The sequence below is a fragment of the Leucoraja erinacea genome, chromosome 36, assembly GCF_028641065.1.
Source record: "Leucoraja erinacea ecotype New England chromosome 36, Leri_hhj_1, whole genome shotgun sequence".
Lineage (NCBI taxonomy): Eukaryota > Metazoa > Chordata > Chondrichthyes > Rajiformes > Rajidae > Leucoraja > Leucoraja erinaceus.
The window spans coordinates 8,767,479-8,793,620 of NC_073412.1; the positions used below are offsets into that span (position 1 = coordinate 8,767,479).

At 46.1% G+C, this 26,142-nt stretch overlaps 1 protein-coding gene across 2 annotated transcripts in view; it reads left to right on the forward strand.

Annotated features, from left to right (window-relative positions):
• The window catches only part of malt3 (MALT paracaspase 3), a 96,742-nt gene extending 72,120 nt beyond the window's left edge, over positions 1-24,622 (forward strand). For both annotated transcript variants that reach the window (XM_055662609.1, XM_055662611.1), the window contains 6 exons: positions 658-732; positions 5,189-5,316; positions 15,056-15,205; positions 17,000-17,154; positions 17,807-17,932; positions 19,840-24,622. In XM_055662609.1, coding sequence (XP_055518584.1) covers positions 658-732; positions 5,189-5,316; positions 15,056-15,205; positions 17,000-17,154; positions 17,807-17,932; positions 19,840-20,181 — 976 coding nt within the window. In that variant the 3' untranslated portion in view covers positions 20,182-24,622. The remainder of the gene's footprint in view (positions 1-657; positions 733-5,188; positions 5,317-15,055; positions 15,206-16,999; positions 17,155-17,806; positions 17,933-19,839) is intronic.
• The last annotated feature ends 1,520 nt before the right edge of the window (positions 24,623-26,142 follow it).

Sequence of the window (26,142 nt, forward strand, 5' to 3'; positions counted from 1 at the left end):
TCACCGCATGGCAACGGAGGCGGAGATCCTTCGTTCAGGAGATCCTTCACCCCTGCAGTCATTAGATTTTATAATTCGGACCGCTAGGCTGTAGGGGGATGCATTTTTGCAATTTTTTATTTTTAATTGTTAATTATTGGGTTTTTTAAGTATTTATTGCTCTCAGAGTAGTGTCCACAGTGTACTCTATGTATTTACTGTCTGCGTTCGTTTTCAATCTGTGGGTTTGTTGGTTGGGGGCTTCTGGACATCTGAATTTCCCTGAGGGGATCAATAAAGTATTTATTATTATTATTATTATTATTATTATTAATTCCTGAACCGATGATTGGCCGTGAGAAGGAGGGGTGGTGGTGTCGGCGGTAAGCGAAGGTCTGAAGGTCGGACAGCTGGCCGAGCTGATGACCGATGGGGCCACGGGCGAGGCGCTGCGCTGCTGCTGCACTCCATGAGTTGCACTACATCGGGACGGGTGAGGTGGGGCTGGACGCGGCGCTCCGACCCAAGTAGTAGCGGTCAAATACGGGACAAGGGCGGTCCCGTATGGGACAAACCAATTTAGCCCAATATACGGGATGTCCCGGCTAATACGGGACAGTTGGCAACATTATTTGGGAGACTCCAACAATTTCATAAATCCCTGCATTTATTTTCCAGGTATAATCAGGAATACCTTCCCTCTGATCTGCAGCCACTTGCTCCCACTGGGAATATTGTTTATGGATATGCAACGTAAGTAGAATCCCGGGGTTCGCTTCAGGATGTAAATGCCACCCCCTCTTCCCATCTCTTCCTTTCTCTTTTTGTCACTCTCTTTCATTTGCTCTATTTAGAAACATAGAAAATAGGTGCAGAAGTAGGCCATTCGGCCCTTTGAGCCAGCACCGCCATTCAATATTATCATGGCTGATCATCCAAAATCAATACCCTGTTCCTGCTTCTTCTTCTTGCGTACGGCGTGCACAGCCTAAAGTTGTCGGACAACTTGTTCTATTTGATCTTATTTGATTGTGCACGCTGGGTTGATTGCATTTGTCGAAACAGGGCGGACCACGTGAAGGTTGCAATCTCCCACCCTACCCTGTTCCTCCTTTCTCCCCATATCCCTTGATTCCGTTAGCCCAAAGAGCTAAATCCAACTCTCTCTTGAAAACATCCAATGAATTGTCCTCCACTGCCTTCTGTGGCAGAGAATTCCACAGATTCACAACTCTCTGGGTGAAAACGTTTTTCCTCATCTCAGTCCTAAATGGCCTACCCCTTATTCTTAAACTGTGACCCCTGGTTCTGGACTCCCCCAACATGGGGAACATTTCTCCTGCATCTAGCCTGTCCAATCCCTTAAGAATATTATACATTTGGCTAAGATCCACTTGACACTGGTGATATCAAACGTTCAGATCAACACTGAGACTTAGCAGTTTTTAAATTTTTTTTAATTTCTTTATTTTATATATTTATTTTGAACAGAATAAAAGAATAAAAAGCAAGTGCGAAACAGCATACAAAAATATTTATAAAGTGTCATAAACAATATCTATATATAAATGAAATCGTATGTGTCCGAAAAGTTTGACAGTGTCCAGAAATAGACAGTCTGAAGAAGGATGTCAAACGAAAATGTCATCCGTCCATGTCCTCCAGAGATGCTGCCTGGCCCGCTGAGTTACTCTAGTACTTTGTGTAAATCAGCATCTGCAGCTCCTCGTTTCTATCTCATGACAGGGTCTCCCTCGTCGGAGAACGTGGATTGGAATTGAAAAGGACCATGAAAAGGAACGTTTTGTGTCTCGAATCAAATCCATATTAAAAGCTGAGCTGTTCATTTTCAGTTTTTAATTCTCCCTACCCTCCTCATTCCCCTCCCATTCTTGTGGCATGCCCATTTCTCCCACTTTCCCGCCCCTTTCCCCCTCCCTCCGGCTTCACATTTCACCCCACCTCTCTCCTATATCCGACACCCTTGTGTCCCATTTTCACCTCCAGCCTTTGTCCACCCATCTGCCAATTGAAGTCTCTAGCACATGCATCCGACCGTCACTCGTGTCTGAAAGAACTGCAGATGCTGGTTTAAATCCCAGACACAAAATGCTGGAGTAACTCAGCGGGACAGGCGGCGTGGCTCTGGAGAGAAGGAATGGGTGACGTTTCGGCTCGAGACCCTTCTTCAGACTGATGTCAGGGGAGTGCATCCACCCATCATTTGAAGAAGGGTTTCGGCCCGAAACGTTGCCTATTTCCTTCGCTCCATAGATGCTGCTGCACCCGCTGAGTTTCTCCAGCTTTTTTGTGCACCCATCATTTATTGGCTTTATCCTACCCCAACCTTTTTTCCAGCTAGCCCCCCCCCTCCCCTCCTTCTACAATCAGTCTGAAGAAGGATTCCGACACGATATTTCGCCTGTCCATTCCTCCAGCACTTTGCGATCTACTCAAGATTCCAGCATCTGCTGTTCCTTGAGGTCTCCGTTTCTCAGTCCCACCAATTAGCCTCTGAACGTGGTTTCAGAGACTCTCTGTCGTCACAGAACGTGAATTGGAGTTGAGGAAGACCACTGTACCTCCCGCACCTGGAATCACCATGTTCCTCTGACGTTTTGATTAAATATATTCCCTTCACCTCTCACCATTGAAACACAATGGCCTCGAACTGCCAACATTTCAACTCCTGAACTTCTCTCCATGAACCCACTTGCCTCTCTTTCCTCCATTGTAAAACCTGCCCAGGATGACCAGTTTTGTCCCGATGTAGAAACAAACCCAGTTGTGGTTACACAAAAGTACATAAACCAACTGGTCATGCAGCATCTCTGGAGAACATGGAATGGTGACGTTTCAGGTCGAGACCCTTCTTCAGACTTTGCCTTAATTCTTTAAGTTTGTCCTGAAGTTCCACTCAAATATTCAGTGTTATCCATATATCGATCTCAGCTGTTAACATTTTATTTGGCCTCTCAGGTTCAGTAGTATGGGGGGGAGAGGAGTGTGCCAAGGGGGTGGGAGATTGCAACCTTCACATGGTCCGCCCTGTTTTGACTTATGCAACCAACCCGGCATGCACAATCAAATAAGATCAAATAGAATAAGCTGTCCTGCAACTTTAGGCTGTGCTCTCCACACGCAAGAAGAAGCGTGGCAGGGAAGGAACTATGTAACATAGAAAATAGGTGCAGGAGGAGGCCATTTGGCCCTTCGAGCTTCTGTAATTCTACTTTTCCCTATAAGAACTAGCAGAAGAAAACTCCAAAGTTGTAGAAACAAAGAACTGCAGATGCTGGTTATGAAGAGACTCCAGGCTGGCATTAGAATTCCCTGTACAATTCAGCAATTGCCTTTCAGATAGTTTGTCAGTGGAATAGGAGCGATGGACTTCAAGTGACCTTACTGCCATGCCTAAGAGTTGCAACAAAGGATTAAAATTAACGAGTCTATAAAATGTCAGGGACATTCCTAACAATTCCTAAATAAGTATATTTCACTTCCACTGCTCCCGAGAGTTTGTTGATTACCAGCAACCGGCCTCAGGCACATCCACACCCCTGCTGAGTCCATGGCCATCACAACTCGACTTCATTTAAGGTTGAGCCAGCCATGATCAACAAAAGCATCTCAGCACTGCTGGTGAAGACTGATGTAATCCCACCTTCTGCCGATAACTAAGAAAGATCTGTTTTGTTTCTGTAACGCCTATTATGACTTTGCGAGTACTTGTAGATGAGGGATAACGGTTTTAACCAGGGAAACATGTCGGTCAAGTTACAGGTTGCAAAGTTCCACACACACACACACTCAAATGTGATGCTATCTGGTTAGTCTAAAAGAGCGAATCTTTTTTGTGGTCATAGAAAGCATTCCTGTTCTTCTATGAAATAGTATAATGGGATCTTTATCATTCAATTTAAGGTTGAATAAGTTAGGTCTTTATTCTCTGGAGCGCAGAAGTTTAAGGGGGGACCTGATAGAGGTCTTTAAAATGATGAGAGGGATAGACAGAGTTGATGTGGACAAGCTTTTCCCTTCGAGAATAGGGAAGATTCAAACAAGAGGACATGACTTCAGAATTAAGGGACAGAAGTTTAGGGGTAATATGAGGGGGAACTTCTTTACGCAGAGAGTGGTGGCTGTGTGGAATGAGCTCCCAGTGGAAGTGGTGGAGGCAGGTTCATTGGTATCATTTAAAAATAAATTGGATAGGCATATGGATGAGAAGGGAATGGAGGGTTATGGTACGAGTGCAGGCAGGTGGGACTAAGGGGAAAAAAAGTTGTTCGGCATGGACTTGTAGGGCCGAGATGGCCTGTTTCCGTGCTGTAATTGTTATATGGTTATATGGTTATAATTTAAGATAAAAAATGGGGCTTGATTAAGGGCCTGTCCCACTTACGCGACCTTTACAGGCGACTGCCGGCAACTGTGATATATCGCCAAAATTTTCAACACGTTGAAAATTCAGCGTTGACCAGAAAGACGCTACGGCTCTTTGGAGACCGCTCACGGAGTTTGTACGTTCTCCTATGGTCGTGAGAGGTCACCCGCGACATGTCGCCAGGGGTCGCCTGTATGGTCGTAAGAGGTCTCCTATGGTCAATAGACAATAGGTGCAGGAGTAGGCCATTTAACCCTTCGAGCCAGCACCGCCATTCAATGTGATCATGGCTGATTATCCCCAATCAGTACCCCGTTCCTGCCTTCTCCCCATATATGCCCTGACTCCGCAATTTTTAGAACCCTATCTAGCTCTCTCTTGAAAGTATCCAGAGGACCTGCCTTCACCACCCTCTGAGGCAGAGAATTCCACAGACTCACCACTCTCTGTGAGAAAAAGTCTTTCATCGTCTCCGTTCTAAATGGCTTATACTCCTTATTCTTAAACTGTGTGGCCCCTGGTTCTGGACTCCCCCAACATCGGGAACATGTTTCCTGCCTCTAGCGTGTCCAATCCCTTAACAATCTTATATGTTTCAATGAGATGTCCTCTCATCCTTCTGAACTCCAGAGTGTACAAGCCCAGCCGCTCCATTCTCTCAGCATATGACAGTCCCGCCATCCCGGGAATTAACCTTGTAAACCTACGTTGCACTCCCTCAATAGCAAGAATGTCCTTCCTCAAATTAGGGGACCAAAGCTGCGCACAATACTCCAGGTGTGGTCTCACGAGGGCTCCTTTTAATCTTCGCTCTAATTGCAGATGTGAAGACGCAGAAGCTTATGAAGTACAAGACGGTGAACACAGCTCAGGCATCTTCATGAAGTATCTTAAGAGGCACATTCTCAAGAAGGAAAAAGTCACCCAGATTTTGGAGAATGTCTCCGAGGGTAAGTCAAGTCCTCACGTCTGAGCACGGTGGCGCAGCGGTAGAGTTGCTGCCGCGCAGCGCCGGAGACCCAGGTTCGATCCTGACGATGGAGTTTGTACGTTCTCCCCGTGACCGGGCGGGTTTTCTCCGGGTGCTCCGATTTCCTCCCGCACACACGAAGATCATCCAGGTTGTGAAACTGGTCGTACAGTTGTTTCGGTTTCGAAAATCGAAAATCGTACAGTTGTTTCGAAAATCGAAAATCGGCCCGAAACGTTGCCTATTTCCTTCGCTCCATAGATGCTGCTGCACCCGCTGAGTTTCTCCAGCTTTTTTGTGTACCTCAGGTTTGTAGGTTAATTGGTAAAGACATTCTAAATTGTCCCTATTGTGCCCGTGTATGGGGTAATCGCTGGTCGGCACAGACTTGGTGGGCCGTTTGGTGCGTTGTTTCTCTAAAATCTCTAAAAATCAAAAACTGTGCTTTTTTCATAATATGCTGCCTATTTATTGCTGGTGGTTGGTGAAACCTGTCATTTATGTCCTAAAACATACATCTGCCCTCTCTCCAGTGTCCATGTCCTGTTGGCGTCATCTGCCTCATGCGGATGTCACAAATGGGGATGCTGACTCACATTTGCATCATATTTAGTTCTATTCATGGCTCGTCTTAAAAGGAAGTGGGCTGGATAGAGCTGACAGAGCTGCTTCCTCACAACGCCAGAGACAAGGGTTTCATCCACATGAATCAATCAATCAATCCGTTTTATTCGTCACTTGCACATAAAGTGCAAGTGAAATGAATTTGCCAGCAGCGGTACAATGAAAAAGAACACACACAAAACACCATAACAATTTAACACAAACATCCACCACAGCATTCATCACTGTGGTGGAAGGCACAAAATTTGGCCGGTCCTCCTCCATTTTCCCCCGTGGTCGGTGCGGGTGTCCAGATGTGCAGCCGCTGCGGGTGTCCAGATGTGCAGACAAGGTAAAAAGTCCAGGTAAGTCCTGAATCGGTGCCTCCCCACCGGAGACCGCGGCTTCAGGTTGGTGTAGGCCGCAGGCCGCTGGTCGAAGATTGAACGCTCCCGCCGCGCCGCAGACCGCGGGGCCGGCGGTCGAAGCTCCCCTCCAGGGCTCCCTGGCGAGGGACCCCGCTACTGATTATTACATTAGGGACCAATTATCAAGGCCAATTCACTTTAAACCTGCACATCCTTGGGACGTGAGAAAAAACTGGTGCACTCGGTGGAAACCCGTGTGATCATAGGAAGAAGGTGCAAACAGATAGCACCTCAACGTCAGCACCGAACCGTGGTCTCTGGCAGTGTGAGGAAGCTGCTCTATCAACTGCGCCTCTGTGCTACCCATTACAAAGAGGAGCATAGAACCCTGCAATTGGCCACAGGTAGTTTATCTGAGCAAGTGAAAGCGTGGCAATGTGAGTTTAAAATGTGGAAGTGTTAAGTTGTGCACTCCGGTAGAGAAGAATCTGAAGGCGGAGTATTAGCTAAATGCAGAAACATTGTAGATGAACACAGCACAGAGGGAGGGTGGCACAGTGGCGTAATGGCAGAGTTGCTGCCTTACAGCACCAGAGACGTGCGTTCAATTAAGACTACCGGTGCTGTAGGTACGGAGTTTGTACATTCTTCCCGTGACTGCCCTCTCCAGGTTTTCTCCGGGTATTCCGGTTTCCTTCCACACTCCAAAGACATATGGGTTTGTAGGTTAATTGGCTTCAGTAAAAATTGCAAAGTGTCCCTGGTGTGCAGTGTGTAGTGCTAGTGTGCGGGGGTCGCTGGTCGGCACGGACACGGTGGGCCGAAGGGCCTGTTTCCGCGCTCTATCTCTGAACGAAAGGGATCTAGGTTTTATCGTAGCATGAAGCACAAAACATTAGCAAACAGGTGCTCATGAAGTTGGCCCCAGGCCTATTTTGAATCTTTTCCAATATGTCTGTGTACACGTACAAATTGTGGAACCTATCACTCTCCACACAAAGGTAGGGATCGGTTTCAGATCACAAGTGGTCGAGTGGCTCCCAGCTGTGTACTGTTCTGGCGAGAGATACAACTGGACCATGTGATTTCAAAAGCATCTCTTCACGAATATTTCTATCAATCAAAAATTCCTGGTTCACATAATTTCTTTATAGGTATCTGAACATTTAATTATTAATGTGTGTTAGAATATTACTGGATATATGTATTTTTGATTAATATAATAGGTGCACAAGAGGACCTTTTTGGTGTCTATGTTCTTTGTTATCCATGCTTCTTTCCCACAAGGGTAACGAGGGCCTTTAGTTTAGTTTAGTTCAGAGATACAGCGAGGAAACGGGCCCTTCGGTCCACCGAGTCCGCACCGACCAGCGATCCCCACACACTAACACTATCCTACACACACCAGGGACAATTTACAATTATGTCAAGCCAATTAACCTACAAACCTGTATGTCTTTGGAGTGTGGGAAGAAACTGGAGATCCCGGAGAGAACCCATGCAGGTCACGGGGAGAACGTACAAACTGCGTGCAGACAGCACCCGTGTCTCTGGCGCTGTAAGGGAGCAACTCTACTGCTGCGCTACCGTGTCGCCCCTAATGCAGTTGAAAAGATATGACTATGTTAGACTTATCTCGGCTTATCTTGTAGAAACAAGGAACTGCAGGTGTTGATTTACACAAAAGAGGAACAAAGTGCCGGAGTAAATCAGCGGGTCAAGCGAGCATCCGACAAAATGGAGAAACAACGCAGCCGACAAAATGGAGTCACAAGGACCTGCAGAAGGGTCCCAACCCGAAACGTCACCTATCCATGTTCTCCAGAGATGCTGCTTGACCCCGCTGAGTTACCTCTGCACTTTGTGTCCTTTCGGGCTTATCTTTGCTGTGTACGTTACAGGTGGAGATGAGGAAGTTCTCTTTATTGAGATGAGGAAATTCTTCTGCAGTTTCTCCTTTTACTATTTGAGTAAGAGAATTTTGGCCTCCGGTTGCACAATATGATTATTTTTCATTGAAGAACTTCCATTGATATCACTTCCTTCACAATCTTGGGGCACCCAAAGCACATTTGCGTTCATTAGATAGTGTTGGAGTGTGGTCATTTTTAGAGTGTAGCCTGAATGGAGGAAACCTAGCAACTATTTATACATTGCAAGCTTGCACTGACAGGAATGAGGTAATAACCAGTTTAGAGTCTTAGTCATAGACTGATCCAGTGTGGAAACAGGCCCTACTTGCCCACACCGGCCAACATGTCCCACCTACACTAGTCCCACCGGCCTGCGTTTGGCCCATATTCCTCCAAACTTGTCCTATCCATGTACCTGTCTAACTGCTTCTTAAATGTTGGGATAGTCCCAGCCTCAACTACCTCCTCTGGCAGCTTGTTCCACACACCCACCACCCTTTGTGTGAGAAAGTTACCCCTCAGATCCCTATTCAATCTTTTCCCCTTCACCTTGAACTTATGTCCTCTGGCCCTCGATTCCTCTACTCTGCGCAAGAGATTCAGTGCATCTACCCGATCTATTCCTCTCATGATGTTGTACACCTCTTTCAGATCACCACTCATCCTCCTGCGCTCTAAGGAATGGAGACCCAGCCTACTCAACCTCTCCCTATAGCTCAGACCCTCTAGTCCTGGCAACATCCTCGTATATCTTCTCGGAACCCTTTAATCAATTTAAGAATCGTTATAGACCAGGCTAGGGAGATGGCAATTCCATGATGGACACCATGTCAATGTGGAAGGTGCAACTTCCAGTGTAGCACCTGCACCAGTTTTACCACTGATCTTGGATATTATGCTCAAGTTCTTGCAGTGGATCTCGAAGCCACGACTGTCTGAAACCTTTTCGGCCATTGATAGGCCATCGAATAGTGAAAGGGCTGGGTAGAGTGAATGTGGAGAGGATGTTTCCACTAGTGGGAGAGTCTGGGACCAGAGACCTTGGCCTCAGAATAAAAAGACGTACCTTTAGAAAGGAGGATTTTCTTTAGTCAGAGTGTGGTGAATCTGTGGAATTCTTTGCCACAGAAGGCTGTAAAGGCAAAGTCAGTGGATATTTTTAAGGTGGAGATTGACAGATTCTTGATTAGTACGGGTGTCAGGGGTTATGGGGAGAAGGCAGGAGAATGGGGTTGAGAGGGAAAGAATGATCAGCCATGATTGAATGGCGGAGTAGACTTGATGGTCCGAATGGCCTACTTGTGCTCCTAGAACTGATGAACATAAGAATTTGTATAGTTTGGGTGTCGTGAGAGGTAATTATTACCTCTCCAAAGACGTGCAGGTTTGCAGGTTAATTACCTTAGTATGAGCGTCATTTGTCCCTAGTGTGTGTAGGGTAGTGTTAATGTGCGGGGATCGCTGGTCGGCATGGGCTCGCTGGGCTGAAGAGCCTGATTCCGCGCTGTATCGCTAAACTAAACTGACCATGTCTTCAGCAACGCCTGGAATTGTTGATCAATATCAAGCGTTTCAGCCTGGTTGATAATTTTACCGTTTGAAAAGGTCTGCCTGGTAATCAGACTCTTCTTTGTGGCTGGATGGACGTAAGCAGTTACCTGCGTAAGCAATGACCTCATTTGCCAGAAGGGTACACAGCCTTGAGAGGGGGGAAACCTGAGCCTCCTGACCTCATGCCGTTGACAGCTGCCTCTCCACCGCACCAACAGCCAGTCGCAGGATGGAAATATGGAAATGTACTTGCAGCTCGAGATCAAAGGCTCTGAAGGTTTAAATAGACGCGGGCGCACTGGTTGATGGACCTTCTCTCATGGGATCTGTTGACCTGCCAGGGATTAAAAAGGCCAGGATCTGTTGGAACTATTTGAAGTAAGCTATTGTGTTTGTGATTCGGAAAATGGCTAGCACTACACCATAAATGTGTACGATTTCTGTCGGGCTGTGAGCAGTGAATCGGCCATTAGCTTTATCGGTTTTATCCCAACTCAGACAACGGGCTGTCCAGTAATGATTCCTGCTGCAATGTGGAAGGAAGCAGATGAGTCGGGAGCTTTAGACTTTTGAGATACAAGCGCAGAAACAGGCCATTTGGCCCAGCGATCCCCGTATACTCGTTCTATCCCACACACTAGCTGTCACTGTATGTCGTTGTCACATGAGCACGGAGCGCCAAGGCAAATTCCTTGTATGTGAATACTTGGCCAATAAATGTATTCATTCATTCATTCATCCTACACACTAGGGACAATTTTACAGAAGCCAATTAACCTAGAGGCCTGCATATCTTTGGGATGTTGGAGGAAACAGGAGCACCCAGAGGAAACGCATGCAAGTCACAGGGAAAACGTACAAACTCCTCACAGACAGCACCTATAGTCTGGATCGAACCTGCGTCTCTGGCACTGTAATGGCCCTGTCCCACTGTACGAGTTCATTCCAAGAGCTCTCCTGAGTTTAAAAAAAAATCAAACTCGTGGTAAGCACGGAGAATGAACGTAGCGGGTACGTCAGAGCTCAGGGACGTCTCTTAGCGGCTCGTAACGCTAACGGCAGGTACTCGGGAAACGCGGTCAGCTCGGGAAGACTCATGAAGATTTTTCAAAGCGTTGAAAAATGTCCACGAGAGCCCCGAGTACCGACGAGCGGCCATTACCGTAAATCTCCGAGTTCAAATCAGGGCAAACTCGGGAGAGCTCTTTGAATGAACTCGTACAGTGGGACAGGGCTTTAAGGCAGCACCTCTACCGCTGCACCACTATGCCATCCTGACTGATTTGGCATTGGAGGGGAAGGGAGCAGTTGATCCGGGATCAACCAAAATTCAGTTGCTGATTCACTTGGCTAATGCAAAAATAATTATAGTTTTATTTTATACCAGATAAGTTTTGAATTTTGCGGAATTAAATATTTCGGATCCCAAATGATTGAATTAATCCATAGGTCTGTCTCTCTGTCATTGATTTAAACATGGTGCCCGGTAACTACAATTGCAAGTCTGAAGAAAGGTCTCGGCCCGAAACGTCCTTCTCTCCAGAGATGCAGCCTGTCCCGTTGAGTTGCTCCAGCATTTTGTGTTTATCTTCGATTTAAAACTGCGTCTGCAGTTCTTTCCTACACTTCAATTGCAAGCATTTGTTCGGGAATTAAGCAATGCGTTATGACTAGGCTGGGGTCACATGGAAAATCCGATCAAGGATGTTCAGTTCTGAGTCATCCTCACAACCACAGTGCAACTTCCCCAGCTGAGCCAGGTGGGATGAGCTCATTCCCTGTGCAACATTACCTCACGTTTTGTACCACTCTTTCCTATTTATCTCCTCATTGCCCTTTCTCTCCTCCTGCCATTGCGATACAGCAGTCTACTAACCCAGACCCACGGTGGATCCAGGTTTCTGATCCATCTTATTAATGTATGGCTGCAACTCCCAATAAATGTCCCCCATCTCAAAATAGGCAGCTCCTCTCCTCACCCTTCCTCCAGTTGCCAGGGAACAACCCTATCCCCAACGCTTCCTCCCAACATGAGATTAGTTCCAGTCAATTCCCAATTCCATCCCCCTTCAAGGTCCCTTGCACCATTGTGTAGGAAAGAACTGGTTTAAATCGAAAGTGGACGCAAACTGCTGGTGTAACTCAGCGGGACAGGCAGCATCTCTGGAGAGAAGGAATGGGTGACGTTTCTGTGGTCGAGTCCCTTCTTCAGACTGATGTCACGGGGATTTTGCTTGATCTCCATTCCCTTTGTCCAATTTTCACACATTACACTTCCTTATCTATGTATCTCCCTCTGCCCTGACATCAGTCTGAAGCAGGTTCGACCCAAAATGTCACCCGTTCCTTTTCTCCAGAGATGCTGCCTGTCCCGCTGAGTTACTTACTCCAGCATTTTGTGACTCCTTGCACCATTATCACATCTCTATTTTCTCCCCCTTCATAAAGTCATAAGGCCATAAGTGATAGGAGCAGAATTAGGCCATTTGGCCCATCAAGTCTACTCCGCCATTCAATCGTGGCTGATCTATCTCTCCCTCCTAACCCCATTCTCCTGCCTTCTCCCCACAACCCCTGACACCCGTACTAATCAAGAATCTATCTATCTCTGCCTTAAAAATATCCATTGACTTGACCTCCATGGAATTCTGTGGCAAAGAAATCCACAGATTCACCACCTTCATGGATAAGGAGACACTAAGTGTAGTTAAGTTCTCAGTCCAAAGACCCAACTACCATCTCGGGTACATCTGGGCTGTTAGCTGTACTCTGTTCCTGCCCCTGGAGAGAAGGACCATGTTTTCTGAATATGTGCGGCCTAACGTTTCTGAACGTTTGGGGTAAATTAGAATGTCTAAGCTGGAGTGTTCCTCATCCCGTCAATATCTTGGAAACAAGAAAAGAGAAAGTGGACTTTGTAAAAGTATGCAATAACATCAGGAAGCAAATTACACCAAATGGGTTGAAAATAAAATACAAGGTTCTTAAAATACAAGGCCCTGCTATGCCACCTCACAACCAAATTTGGTTTAAATTCAGCCCTCCTTAGCAGTGGGACTTGCCTGTACAGGAATACACATCTGATGAAGATTCCACTAGCAGGGAGAAAATAAACAGACCTGGGAAGACCTAAAATATCGATACAAAATCCTGGAGTCGTCTTCTTGCGTATGGCGTGCACAGCCTAAAGTTGTAGGACAACTTGTTCTATTTGATTGTGCACGCTGGGTTGATTGCATTTGTCGAAACAGGGTGGACCACGTGAAGGTTGCAATCTCCCACCCCAATGCTGGAGTAACTCAGCAGGGTCAAGCAGCATTTCTGGAGAAAAGAAATGGGTGACGTTCAGTCTGAAGAAGGGACTCAACCTGAAACGTCACCTATTTCTTTTCTCCAGAGATGCTGCTTGACCTGCTGAGTTACTCCAGCATTTAGTATCTATATTTTAGATCTCCCCAGTTGTATCTGAGTTGTGTTTATTTTCTCCATGGAGAATGATTGAGAGATTAAAAAATGTGTGAAAGTAAATGGAAATTCACCTGCTTTTCTTGGTAGTTTAACACCTTCTCCCAAAGGTGGGGTCGAGGAGCAATATTCCCCTACGACTGTAGTTCAGGTGAATTTAGAGGTACAGCATGGAAACAGGTACTTCAGCCCACAGAGTCTGCGTTCAATCCTGCAGCACTAGGGACAATTTTACAGAAACCAATTCACCTACAAACATGTACGTCTTTGGAATGTGTGGGGAAACCGGAGCTCCCGGAGAAAACCCACACGGGTCACGGGGAGAACGTACAAACTCCCGTACAGACAACGGCCTTAGTCGGGATTGAACCCGGTTCTCCGGCGCTGCAAGCGCTGTAAGGCAGCAACTCTACAGCTGTGCCACCGTGCCGCTCTAAATTCTATGAGTGTATTCTACGATCTGATGCTATTTCTAGGATGCGTAACCTGATGGTCCATTTATCATTACTCAGTGTGTTCTGATTAGTCTGTGAGCTTGGTGTGAACAAGGAATTTAATTGCCCGACAAGAAATACAAATGGAAATTATTTAAAAGAATACTAAGATCAATGCAGAAATGATTAACAGTTGGTTATGATAAAGGTCATCAAAATATTAACTGCGATTGTGTCTCTGGAGCTGCAGTTGGGAGTCTGCTCGAGTTTTTGCTCCAATTTCCAGTTTTCAGCATATGCAATATTTTATTGTTTAAACATTTTTAAACTGACCATCTTTTGCACAGACAAAGATCCATGAGTCATGTCTTTTGGTAGTCGGAATGAAGGCGTAGACTATTTTCTAAATGGGGAGAGAATCCAGAAATCGGAGGTGCAAAGAGACTTGGGAGTGCTGGTGCAGGATTCCCAAGACGTTAATTTGCAAGTCGAATCGGTAGTAAAGAAGGCAAATGCAATGCTAGTATTTATTTCAAGAACACTAGAATAGAAAAACAGGGATGTAATGCTGAGGCTCTATAAGGCACTGGTCGGATCGCATTTGGAGTATTGTGAGTAAATTTGGGCCACATATCTGAGGAATGATATTCTGGCTCTGGAGAGAGTCCGGAGGAGGTTTTACAAGAATAATCCCAAGAAAGAGTGGCTTAACATATGATGAGCGTTTAACGGCACTGGGTCGCTAGTCACACGAGTTTAGAAGGATGAGGGGGACCTCATCCATTGAAACTTAACAAATAGTGAAAGGCTTGGATAGAGTGGACGAGGAGAGGATATTTCCACTGCTAGGAGTATCTAGGACCAGAGATCATAGTCTCAGAATAAAAGGACATTCCTTTAGGAAGGAGATGAGGGGAAATATATTTAGGCAGAGGATGATGAATCTGTGGAATTCTTTGCCCTAGAAAGCTGTGGAGACAGAGGTGGATAGATTCTTGATTAGTACGGGTATCAGGGGTTGTGGGGAGAAGTCAGGAGAATGAGGGAGAGATCAGCCATGATTAAATAGGGCTAAGAACTAGATAGGGCTCTTAGAGTCAGGGGATATGGGGAGAAGGCAGGAACGGGGTACTGATTGATCACATTGAATGGCGGTGCTGTCTCGAAGGGCCGAATGGCCTACTCCTACACCTATTCTATTTTATTTCTATTTTTATTTTATCTAAATGGCAGAATAGGCTTGATGGGCGGAATGGCCTAATTTTGCTCCTATCACTCGTAACCCCATGACCGTATGCACGTGAGGTAATTGACGGTGACTGATATCTTTCAAGATGCTGCCAGTGTCCGAGGCCCACTGAATGATTTGTTATTTTGTCCCACAGACATGGGGAAGGACCGGCTGATTACTGGCAAGCAGGTGATGGAGATCAGACACACGCTGAAGGAACGCCGCGCTCTGACAGACGAGGTCTGTGCTTCTGGATACACCGCGCAACTCCAAGTGAGAAATGAACGTTGGAGCCTGGCCAATGGTAAGATGCCCAGCCTCAACCTCGTTACCGGAAACACTATCCAAAAACAATTGGCAATGCTGTCTGAAGTAACCCCAATCTCTCTCTTGTATTTACAATCCTCCATCGTCAGAACTAGAGCTCTGTTGTAATGGTGTGGACATTATTCCTCTGGAAAGGCCTGCATAGCGTGGATGTGGAGAGGATGTTTCCACTTTTGGGAGAGACGAGGACTGGTGTCCATATTCCTCAAAATAAAAGGACATACCTTTAGAAAGGTGATGAGGAGGAATTTCCTTCATCAGAGGGTGGTGAATCTGTAGAATTCATTGCCACAGTCAGCGGTGGAGGTCAAGTCAATGGATAGTTTTAAGGTGAAGATTGATGAGTTCTTGATTAGTGCGGGTGCCAGGGGTTATGGGGAGAAGGCAGGGGAATTGGATTGAGAAGGAGAGATAGATCAGCTTGATTGAATGGTGGAGTAGATTTTGTTGGATTGCAACCTTGTCGTGTTCGGGGAGCTTGTGCGTCTCAGTGACCCCTAGAGCTATGCCAGCGGGAGATTTGTCTCCTGTTAGGGTCTCCCATGCTGAACAGGTCGAAGGGTAGAGGCGAGACGGAGAGCGATCCACTGGTCCTCCAGGATGGAGGTTGAGCACAGGGACAACAACCCTGTCGCGTAAAACAAATATGTTTCGGAAACAGCAATTGAAGGAATCAACAGTATTGAGTGGAGGACCTTCGTTGCTGCTCTACATGCCAGGAGGCATAATAGGCAGTAAGTAGACTTGATGGGCCGAATGGCCTAATTCTACTCCTACAACTTATCAACTTATGAAAGCTATTCCTGAAACCGGATGTTGCAGATTTCAGGCTCCTGTACCTTCGACCTGAAGGCAGCGGGGAGATGAGTGAGTGGCCAGGATGGTGTGGATCCTTGATGATACTGGCAGCCTTTTTGAGGCAGCGACTGCGATGGATCCCCTCGATGGTAGGGAGGTCAGAGCCGATGATGGACTGGGCAGTGTTGACAACTTTTTGTAGTCTTTTCCACTCCTGGACGCTCAAGTTGCCGAACCAAGCCACAATGCAACCGGTCAGCATGCTCTCTACTGTGCACCTGTAGATGTTTGAGAGAATCCTCCTTGACATACCGACTCTCCGTAATCTTAGCAGGAAATAATCTTATAAGTTAATTAACTTCTCAGTTTTCCACCATCTTGCCACAGAAGGCTGTGGAGGCCAAGTCAGTGGATATTTTTATGGCAGAGATAGATAGATTCGTGATTAGGACGGGTGTCAGAGGTTATGGGGAGAAGGCAGAAGAATGGGTTAGGAGGGAGAGATAGATCAGGCATGATTGAATGGTGTAGACTTGTTGGACCGAATGGCCTAATTCTGCTCCTATCATGTTTGACCAGTGGGCGGCACGGTGGCGCAGGGGTAGAGTTGCTACCTTACAGCGATTGCAGCACCGCAGGCCCAGGTTCGACCCCAACTACGTGTGCTGTCTGTACGGAGTTTGTACGTTCTCCTTTTGGCCGCGTGGGATTTTGCCGAGATCTTAGGTTTCCTCCCACACTCCAAAGACGTACAGGTTTGTAAGTTAATTGGCTTGGTAAATGTAAAAATTGGTGTACGGGGATCGTTGGTTGGTGCTGACTCGGTGGGCCGAAGGGCCTGTTTCCGCGCTGTATCTCTAAACTAAACTAAACTTATGAACTAATCTCGCTGCATCTTAAGCTGAGGGCAACAAATCTAGAGTATATACAAGTTGAGCTGTGGCCTAATGTTTCTCTTGGTGTCTCTTGGCAGAGCTGCCCGCAAGGAAGACCATTCGCTTTCCCTGCGGAGTGGAGATTGAGCTGAGCTGCAGTGCCGTTTTCTCAAATGTGATGACAATCTATGTCAACATCAAAGCGAAACCGTCCCAGGTGTCCGAGTGCAAAGTGTCCCTGCAGAAACCAAAGGTGAGTGGCTGCAATCCAGGGCCCGATCCAATGGATCTGTGCTCAAACATTTAATGTGGGGGAAGGATCTGCCATGGTGGTTTAAACCAAAGGCAGTCACAAAGAGCTGGTGTAACTCAGCGGGACAGGCAGAGGACAAGGACCGGGTCCACGCCGAATATCGATCACCACACACTAGTTCTATCCTACACACTCGGGACAATTGACAGAAGCCGACTAACCAACAATCCCGCACGTCTTTGGAATGTGGTTCGAAATGGGAGCACCCGGAGAAAACCCACATGGTCTCAGGGAGAAGGTACAAACTCTGTACAGACAGCAGCTGTAGTCAGGATCGAACCCGGGTCTCTGGTGCTGTAAGGCAACAACTCTACCACTGCACCACTGAGCTGTCCATTATAAATCCCGATACTTTAGACTGTCATGAGGGTTAAGCCAAGTTGGAATCTTTCATTCATGGGTGGGTCCTTCATTCAAGGAAATTAATGCCTTGTCAGCCATAATGAAGGAATAGGATGTTTAACTTATGAACAGAAGAAAAAAAAGTTGGATTGGGGAATGAGTGCATAAGCCTCTGATGCTTCTGCTCTGATCATGTCTGGCATTTGTTGAACGATTGTTAGAAAACTAGTAGTCTTTATATTTGTCCTAGGAATTTTCAGATAGCATATCAGACCTCGTTGGAGACTCATCCCGAATCGATTCCCTGCTTTCCTCGCTCGATGACAACCACCAGTCGGACACAACGTTGAAGCTGTGTGGCCTGCATAGACTGAAGGTAATGAGAAAAAGAAGGGTGCAATGTTTGGGCACCTTCCACAAACTGCAGGGATAATGACTTTGTCCACATGAGCAAAGATCAACAAAGTCCAGGCCTGTACGTTCATGAGTTTACTAGAGTGAAGGATGATTTCATTGACACACACTGTATTCATAAGGGGCTTGACAGGGTAGAGGTGGAGTGGATGATTCCACTCTCTGGGGTATCAGGGCTCCCTGCCTCAAAGAATCTATCTATCTCCGCCTTAAAAATATCCATTGAGGCCAAGTCAATGGATATATTTAAGGAAGAGATAGATTCTTGATTAGTGCGGGTGTCAGGGATTATGGGGACAAGGCAGGAGGGCAAGGATCACTGGTTGGCACAGACCTGTTGGGCCGAAGGGACTGTTTCCATGCTGTATCTCTAAACTAAAAACCAAACTAATTGAGGGGAGGAAATTTGAGAGATCTGCTCCCCTTCCGAAGAAATGATTCCTAACATTTCCTGACAACCTCTTCCCGTGCATCCTTCAATCCAAAAAACATTCCCCTAACATGCATCAACAAAGTTTCTAACCATCTGAAACACCTGGATGAGATCACTCCATCACCTGTATACAGGGAACAACAAGTCCTTTACCTGTATTCAAGGAACAAGTACTATAAGGCAGAGGTACACAAAAATGCTGGAGAAACTCAGCGGGTGCAGCAGCATCTATGGAGCGAAGGAAATGGGCAACGTTTCGGGCTGAAACCCTTCTTCAGTCTGAAGAAGGGTGTCGGCCCGAAACGTTGCCTAGTTCCTTCACTCTATAGATGTTGCTGCACCCGCTGAGTTTCTCCAGCATTTTTGTGTACCTTCGATTTTCCAGCATCTGCAGTTCCTTCTTGAATACTATAAGGCAGAGTACAAGTTAACAGTGTACTATGTGTACATATTCTGTTGTGCTGCAGCAAGTAAGAATTTCATTGTCCTGTCTGGGTCATATGATAATAAAACACTCTTGACTCTTGAAGTTAAGCCCTCATAACTCAAGACTTTTAGCTCCAGGAAATATTCTGGTGAATTTATGCATTGTTCTTTTTGAAGTTAATATATTCTTCCAGAAGTGTGCTGGTACACAGAAGTAAATGAAGTGTAACCAACACTTCATACATAGAAACATAGAAACATAGAAAATAGGTGCGGGAGTAGGCCATTCGGCCCTTCGAACCCACACTGCCATTCAATATGATCATGGCTGATCATCCAACTCAGTATCCTGTACTTGCCTTCTCTCCATACCCCCTGATCCCTTTAGCCACAAGGGCCACATCTAACTCCCTCTTAAATATAGCCCATGAACTGGCCTCAACTACCCTCTGTGACAGAGAATTCCAATACAAATTGAGTGGAACCTCTTGAATGAATGAATCTCTTTATTGTCATTGCACATGGTACAACAAAATTTAAATGTCAATCCCACGATGCAATTTACAAGAGCAGTTTAAATATATAAGATAAGGTAAAAATACATACATATAATAAAAATTTTTTAAAAATTACAGATAAATAACAATAGCAGCTGAGGTAGAGCCATTCAGTTGAATGTGAGTGTTATTACTTATTTTGCATTGTTAACTTCACGTATGGCTATGGGGTAGAAGTTGTCTCTGAGTCTGTTTGTGCGAGTTTTGAAAGACCTGTACCGTCTGCCAGAGGGCAGCAGGTGGAACAGGTTATGTCCAGGGTGGGAAGTGTCCTTTAGGATGTTGGCTGTCCTGCCAAGGCAGCGAGAGCTGAAGATGTCCTTCAGGGAGGGCAGTGGGCAGCCAGTGATTTTTTGTGCGGTGTTGATGACCCTTTGAGGGGCTCTCCTGACCGTCAAAGGGTGCTTTTCTCTGGAAGATTTCTCAAGGCTCATTTCTGGGTTTTTTTTGCAGCAACCATTGATCCTACAGATGACTCTTCGGTACCAAAGCTGTAAGGAAAAGCCAATGTTGGAAGAAATAGTAGACGTCAACTTGGGGCTCCCCCTGGTGGCACAGCTGGAGCTCTACAGGACAATGGCAGCCACACGGGTTGAAGGGGCCAGTGGCAGCTACAACCAAGTCTCTAGTGTGGCATCCACCAGCACCATGACCAAGGATGCAAGCCGGGCCTGTGGGCCACGAAATCGGAAGGCGTCAAATAAGCAAGAGGTCGTGCATTCGGCACGCCAAGCAAGAAGAGCGAATGAGCCAGAGGAAAATGATGAAAGGGAAATATCAAAGTGGAGTTCGTAGCACAATCTCCTTGCATTGGACTGAAGGAGCAGCTCCTAAGAGTATATTGAATATTAAATATTTGTAGTTATGCATTGGACTTTAACTTGTGGCAGATACTTGCGATACTGCACATGGGATTGCTGGCCAATTCCTTGTCAGTTCTTGGGGTCTGCAATTGGTGCTAGAAGTACCATATAAGCTTAGCCAGTGTAATATTTTATTGCCCCAATTTATATGAAGGTTCATTTAGTTGCCAACCTGTTCCATTAGGTTCTTGGAGCTAGTTATACCAGCTAAATAGTTGTTAGTTTTATGTCACTTGTAAGGCCCTTCCCTATGTACTGTGGTAAACACTATCCATCCACAGCGCCCTCTCACTGATGCCGATTGAATTACACCAACCCCATCAAAATTTATTACAGAAGAAAACCTAACACAAGGTTTACCAGCTCACTTTCTTGAACACTGCCACTCGAATACGGCTGACTACCCTTTAGCTATTGCAGATCTAGGTGCTAGTTTATCGGCTCATTTTACTGTAAATTGCATACGGCCAGTCTGGTTGATAATGGAGAGTATATACCTCACCGTTGCCTTATGTCATCCTGGTCAGTTCAGCCTGCTTATAGTCGGCACGGTGGCGCAGCGGTAGAGTTGCTGCCTTACGGTGCTAACAGCACCAGAGACCCGGGTTCGATCCCGACCACGGGTGCTGTCTGTACAGAGTTTGTACGTCCTCCCCGTGACCCCCTGCGTGGGTTTTCTCCGTGATCTTCGATCTTCACATTCCAAAGACGTACTGGTTTGTAGATTAATTGGCTTGGTATAAATGTAAATTGCCCATAGTGTGAGTAGGATAGTGTAAGCTGGTCGGCGCGGAGTTGGTGGGCCGATGGGCCTGTTTCCGTGCTGTATCTCCAAGCTAAACATACTTAGCTCATTTTACACTTTCCCAGCACACATAATAAGAACCTGAGGTGAATGGTTGAGAGATAAGGACAAGCCAGTTCCCTGTAGGCACTCCTAGTGCAACAAATCTTTGTACCAAAAGCACTAACACTGAAAATGATGGCCAAGCTGATCAACATCTGGACATTAATTTCACATAAATTGCTTAACTGCACATGATCTGTGACTGCGCTCTATAGCCCCACTCTATAGCCCCACCAGGCTGACAGACAAAGCTGTTCCTCAGTCAGGAGAGGAGCGAGTTCAACTACTCTTGCAAAGTTTTGACATCACAAAATGGCCGCACTGTGTTTGAGCAAGTGCAAGCGCACACAACATCCAAGTTGAGTTCCACAAATGATATTCGGAACACTACTGATGGGGAACGGTGTGAATTTACAGGGTGAAGAAAAGTGTTTTTTTTAACAGTAAAATGAAGATTATTTCTCATCCTTGGACAGCACAAGACATCATGCTAATTTTTGGCCGACGTGCCAAATTGCAAGATTGGTGAGAGCAATATCAGGCAATTTGATGTTTTGTGCAATATCAGATTTTAAATGAAACCCTTAAATGTGACTGGGCCCCAGAATAGATCTATTGAAAGCTGTAAAGATTTCATTGGTTACACGCTAATATATTCTTAAGTGTTTATGGAGCACATCTTTAGATATTAATTAGATTGTGTTTATTTTTAAGTCTATTATTTTTTTACTATGGCTGAAGTTCTCAAGTTTTTATCACCAGAAAGGCTGGAAACCCCTGTTTTCTTAATGTTCTCATTTTCCAGTTTGTTGTAATGGATGTGTTTGTCTAAGAGTTTGCTATCGAAAACAAATGTGAATGTGAGAAAACTTTTTTATTGTGGTTGAAGGTTACTGGAGGTGGATCGGAGAGTCGTAAGCAAGACCTGATTTCTGTGCATGAGGATGAAATGATTGGTAGTAATTCAAAAACCCATTTTATACTCTGCATTGTAATCCATCGTGGAGCGGTCCATCCACTGTGTACCACCTGTTTTATATTTTTGTTCTAAAGTCAAGACCAATGCCAGTAAATTGAGAGGGTGAGAGAAAATAAAGATTGGCAAGAACCCGACTGCAGACGTCAATTGAGAAGAGTTAGATGAGTTATTAGTAGCTGAACTGGTGACCTCAGTGGGTGGAAGCAACCTGGAACATGCTGCATGTGTGGGTGGCTATGGCAGATATTCACACTGCACTTAGAAAGTATCTGGACGGGCACCTGAATCACGAATGCATAAAAGGTTACGGAGCAAGCAGTGTTAAATGAGATGCCTGATAAATGGTGTAGACATGTTTGACCAAAGGCTGCTTTCTGTGCTCTTTGATTCTATGCGGGAAACACAACAAGTGACTTTAAACAGAAAACAAACGTGAGACCATGCGGAGGCTTGGCGATCGTTTCACCGAACACCTCCGCTCGGTCCGCATTAACCAACCTGACCTCCCGATGGCTCAGCACTTCACGCCCCCTCCCATTCCGTATCCGACCTCTCTGTCCTGGGTCTCCTCCATGGCCAGAGCGAGCAACACCGGAAATTGGAGGAGCAGCACCTCATATTCCGCTTGGGGAGTCTGCATCCTAGGGGCATGAACATTGAATTCTCCCAATTTTGTTAGCCCTTGCTGTCTCCTCCTCTTCCTCAGCCCTCGGGCTCCTCCTCCTCCTTTTTCCTTTCTCCCCACCCCCCCACCCCCCATCAGTCTGAAGAAGGGTTTCGGCCCGAAACGTTGCCTATTTCCTTCGCTCCATAGATGCTGCTGCACCCGCTGAGTTTCTCCAGCATTTTTGTGTAACTTCGAATTTCCAGCATCTGCAGTTCCTTCTTAAAAACATGATAATATCAGATGTGAATTTGGTGTATATGGAAGCCAGCAACGTGTAGTGCAGACGATAGACACAAAGGTGCTGGAGTAATTCAACGGGTCAGGCAGCCTCTCTGGAGAAAAAGGATGGGTTCCAGTCTGAAGAAGGGTTCCAACCCAAAACGTCACTAGTCCTTTATCTTCAGTGATTCTGCCTGACCCTTTGAGTTACTCCAGCACTTCAATATAAACCAGCATCTGTAGTTCCTTTCTACACCAAGTATAATGCAGGCCAGTTTAATTCTGTCCGGTTCCCACCAGGACAGTTAGGTTAGCATTATGCTCATGGTTCAACCAAAAGCTCCACTGCTCAGCTGACATTATTCCCCATCTTAAAAACGTGTGAGTTTGCTTATTTCATCTCATTAACTCAATGGCACCCGCTTTTCAAATAAAATGACGTCAAAGTCAAAATAACGACAATGTTACGTTGCCGTCCTTGGAACAATCCCACTAATTAAAAGCAACCTTGTTAATGAGATTCACCATTAATGTTTGTCATCCTGTTTCTAATCCTCTTTATAACTGTCTTATTGTGTCTTTCCTGCTTCCTTCACAACCCCATCAGTTGCCATGCCGACAGCAGTCTATTCCTCAGGGCCTGAAATTCTCTCCCCGACCCTCTCCTCCATCCAATAGGTTCATTAACACACCTTTGACCAAGCTTTTATCATCTAATACTAACCTTTTTTTTCTGCTTGCTGTTCAGCATTTCATCATTCTACTTTTCTTAACAGTCGGGGATGTTTTGCTAAAGATAGCGGAGTCAGGGGATATGGGGAGGAGGCAGGAACGGGGTACTGATTGGGGTTGATCAGCCATGATCACATTGAATGGCGGTGCTGGCTCAAAGGGCCGAATGGCCTTCTCTTGCACCTATTGTCTATTGTCATTAAAAATGTCGTATAGTGCTAGTTGCCGATATAAACCTTAATTCAGGCATGTTATTCGGGTTTTCAGTTAAACCCTCGCTTGCCATGATAGAAACCATCTTGAGGTGTCAGCTGAGCTCTGTGGGAGCGCACTTGCCTGTGAGTTGGTAGGTTTGGGGTTCAAATCCCACCAGAGCACTAAACCTGGGTCGGTGCTCCAGTAAAGGTTGAGGGAGGGCTGCTCTGCCTTACACATGAAGTATTTTGAAGATCAGGGGATATATCTCCAAGCCAACATTAATCCCACAAACCATGTTGATAAAGAACTAAACGTAACTACGCACTGAAGACTGTAAACTGGCTGCCATGTTGCCTGCACTATGACAAGGACCATACCTTAAAAAGGTACTTCACTTATACGTTGCTGCTTAGACTGATGAAGAAGGGACACTTAACTGGAGTGACCCAGACTCCGTAAAAGAGTGTGCCAGGAGATCAGGACCTGAAGGAAAGGATGGCGGGAAGAACTGTACAGTACAAACACAATTGGGAAAAATGCTGGAAAAAAGAAACCAGCTCCTTGATTTGTCTTTGTTTGATATTAAAGTTGTTCTTTGATATTAATATATGTTACATGTTTTACATGATGTTGTATTACTTTAAATATAGAGTTATTTAATTATGTGCAGGGTAGAGTTGGAAATATTTTGTTCCAGTAAAACCAAGATATTAAAATGCATCATTTCAAAAGTTGGTTCTATTTTTCTTTGTAAATATATTACAATAATGTGAATTGCTCTGGACCTGAGCAAATTCGATCAAGCTAGACCCAATGGATTGTGGAGGTCCAGGTGGGAGATGTTGACAGTGGTAGTGCTTTCCTGTCCAACCCTTCACATTGGATTGAAACCAGTGCCAGGCATGGGGGCCTGTGACATGATAACTTTGATGATAGACACAAAATGCTGGAGTAACTCAGCAGGTCGGACCTCATCTCTGGAGAAAAGGAATAGGTGATGTTTCGGGTCGAGACCCTTCTTCAGACCTATTCCTTTTCTCCAGAGATGCTGTCTGACTCGCTGAGTTACTCCAGCTTGTTGTGGGTCTACGGTTTAAACCAGCATCTGCAGTTCCTTCCGACGTATGATAACTTCTATTTGGTTGCCTTCACCTCTACACCAAGCCATTGTTCAGGCCTGGACCTCCTGCAGACAGGCCTCTATTGCCTGCTCTGTATGTAAAGCAAGCTTCTCGAAGTAAACCTCAGTTGAGGAGCGGCAGCAACACCCAATAACATTACGCAGGCTGCGAGCAACATAAGAAGGTGACATGTCAGTACAGCATTAGCAATTATGTTTGGATACTGTCTTTGTCAGCAATGTCCGGGAATGGACATTTAAAATTAAAGAGCCTGACATAAAGTCAGGTCAAAATACTTGAGCAAGCTCTCAATCATGCATGAGCTCAGAGCTATCCTCAACTAAACAGTTTTCTCTCGCTTTCATTCTCAGTTATCCAAGTTCAGGCAGTTTACGTCCAAAGCATAATAACAGGAGGTAGTGAAGCTGTTAACGGCATGAAGACACAGTATTGCACCCAGCATTCAGTTTAGTTTTGTTTAGTTCAGAGATACAGCGCGGAAACAGGCCATTGGGCTGAGCGGCGTGTGTCCCATCGGCCATGGTGGCTCGAGGCCGAGTTTGGAGACAGCGGTGGGCGAGCCGGGCCTACCGGGCAGGTCTTTGGTCCTTAAGGGCCTGTCCCACGAGCATGCGACTGCATGCGGCAAGCGCGACCAAACCGGAAGCGGGGGCCGCGCAGAGGTCGAGTGATCCCGTACGAGCTGAAGTGAAGTTAGAGCGAAGTCCGCGGGAAGTTCGCGCGTGATGTACGGCATCAAGACGTTGCGTACGGCATCGAGACGCTGCGCACGCCCGTCGAGGCGGTGCGTACGGCCTCAATGCGGCTGCGGGCCGGCAGGCCGTTGCCGCGCGGAATTTTTGGACAGTGTCAGTTTTTCGGAGCCCCGCGCGATGTCGGGACCAGCTCCGCACAGCTACATACGGATCCGGCGATCGAAGTGGGACCGGCCCCGCGAGGCCGTACGGCTCAAGCGACCACGTTAGGTCGCGCTTGCCGTCTGCAGTCGCATGCTGGTGGGACAGGCCCTTTAGTGAGCAAGTCCTTGGTCGTGCTATGAACGAGCCAGACCTGCTGGTGGGCCTGGCCACGACTTGACGGGAATACTGCCAGGGCATGGCTTAGTTTGG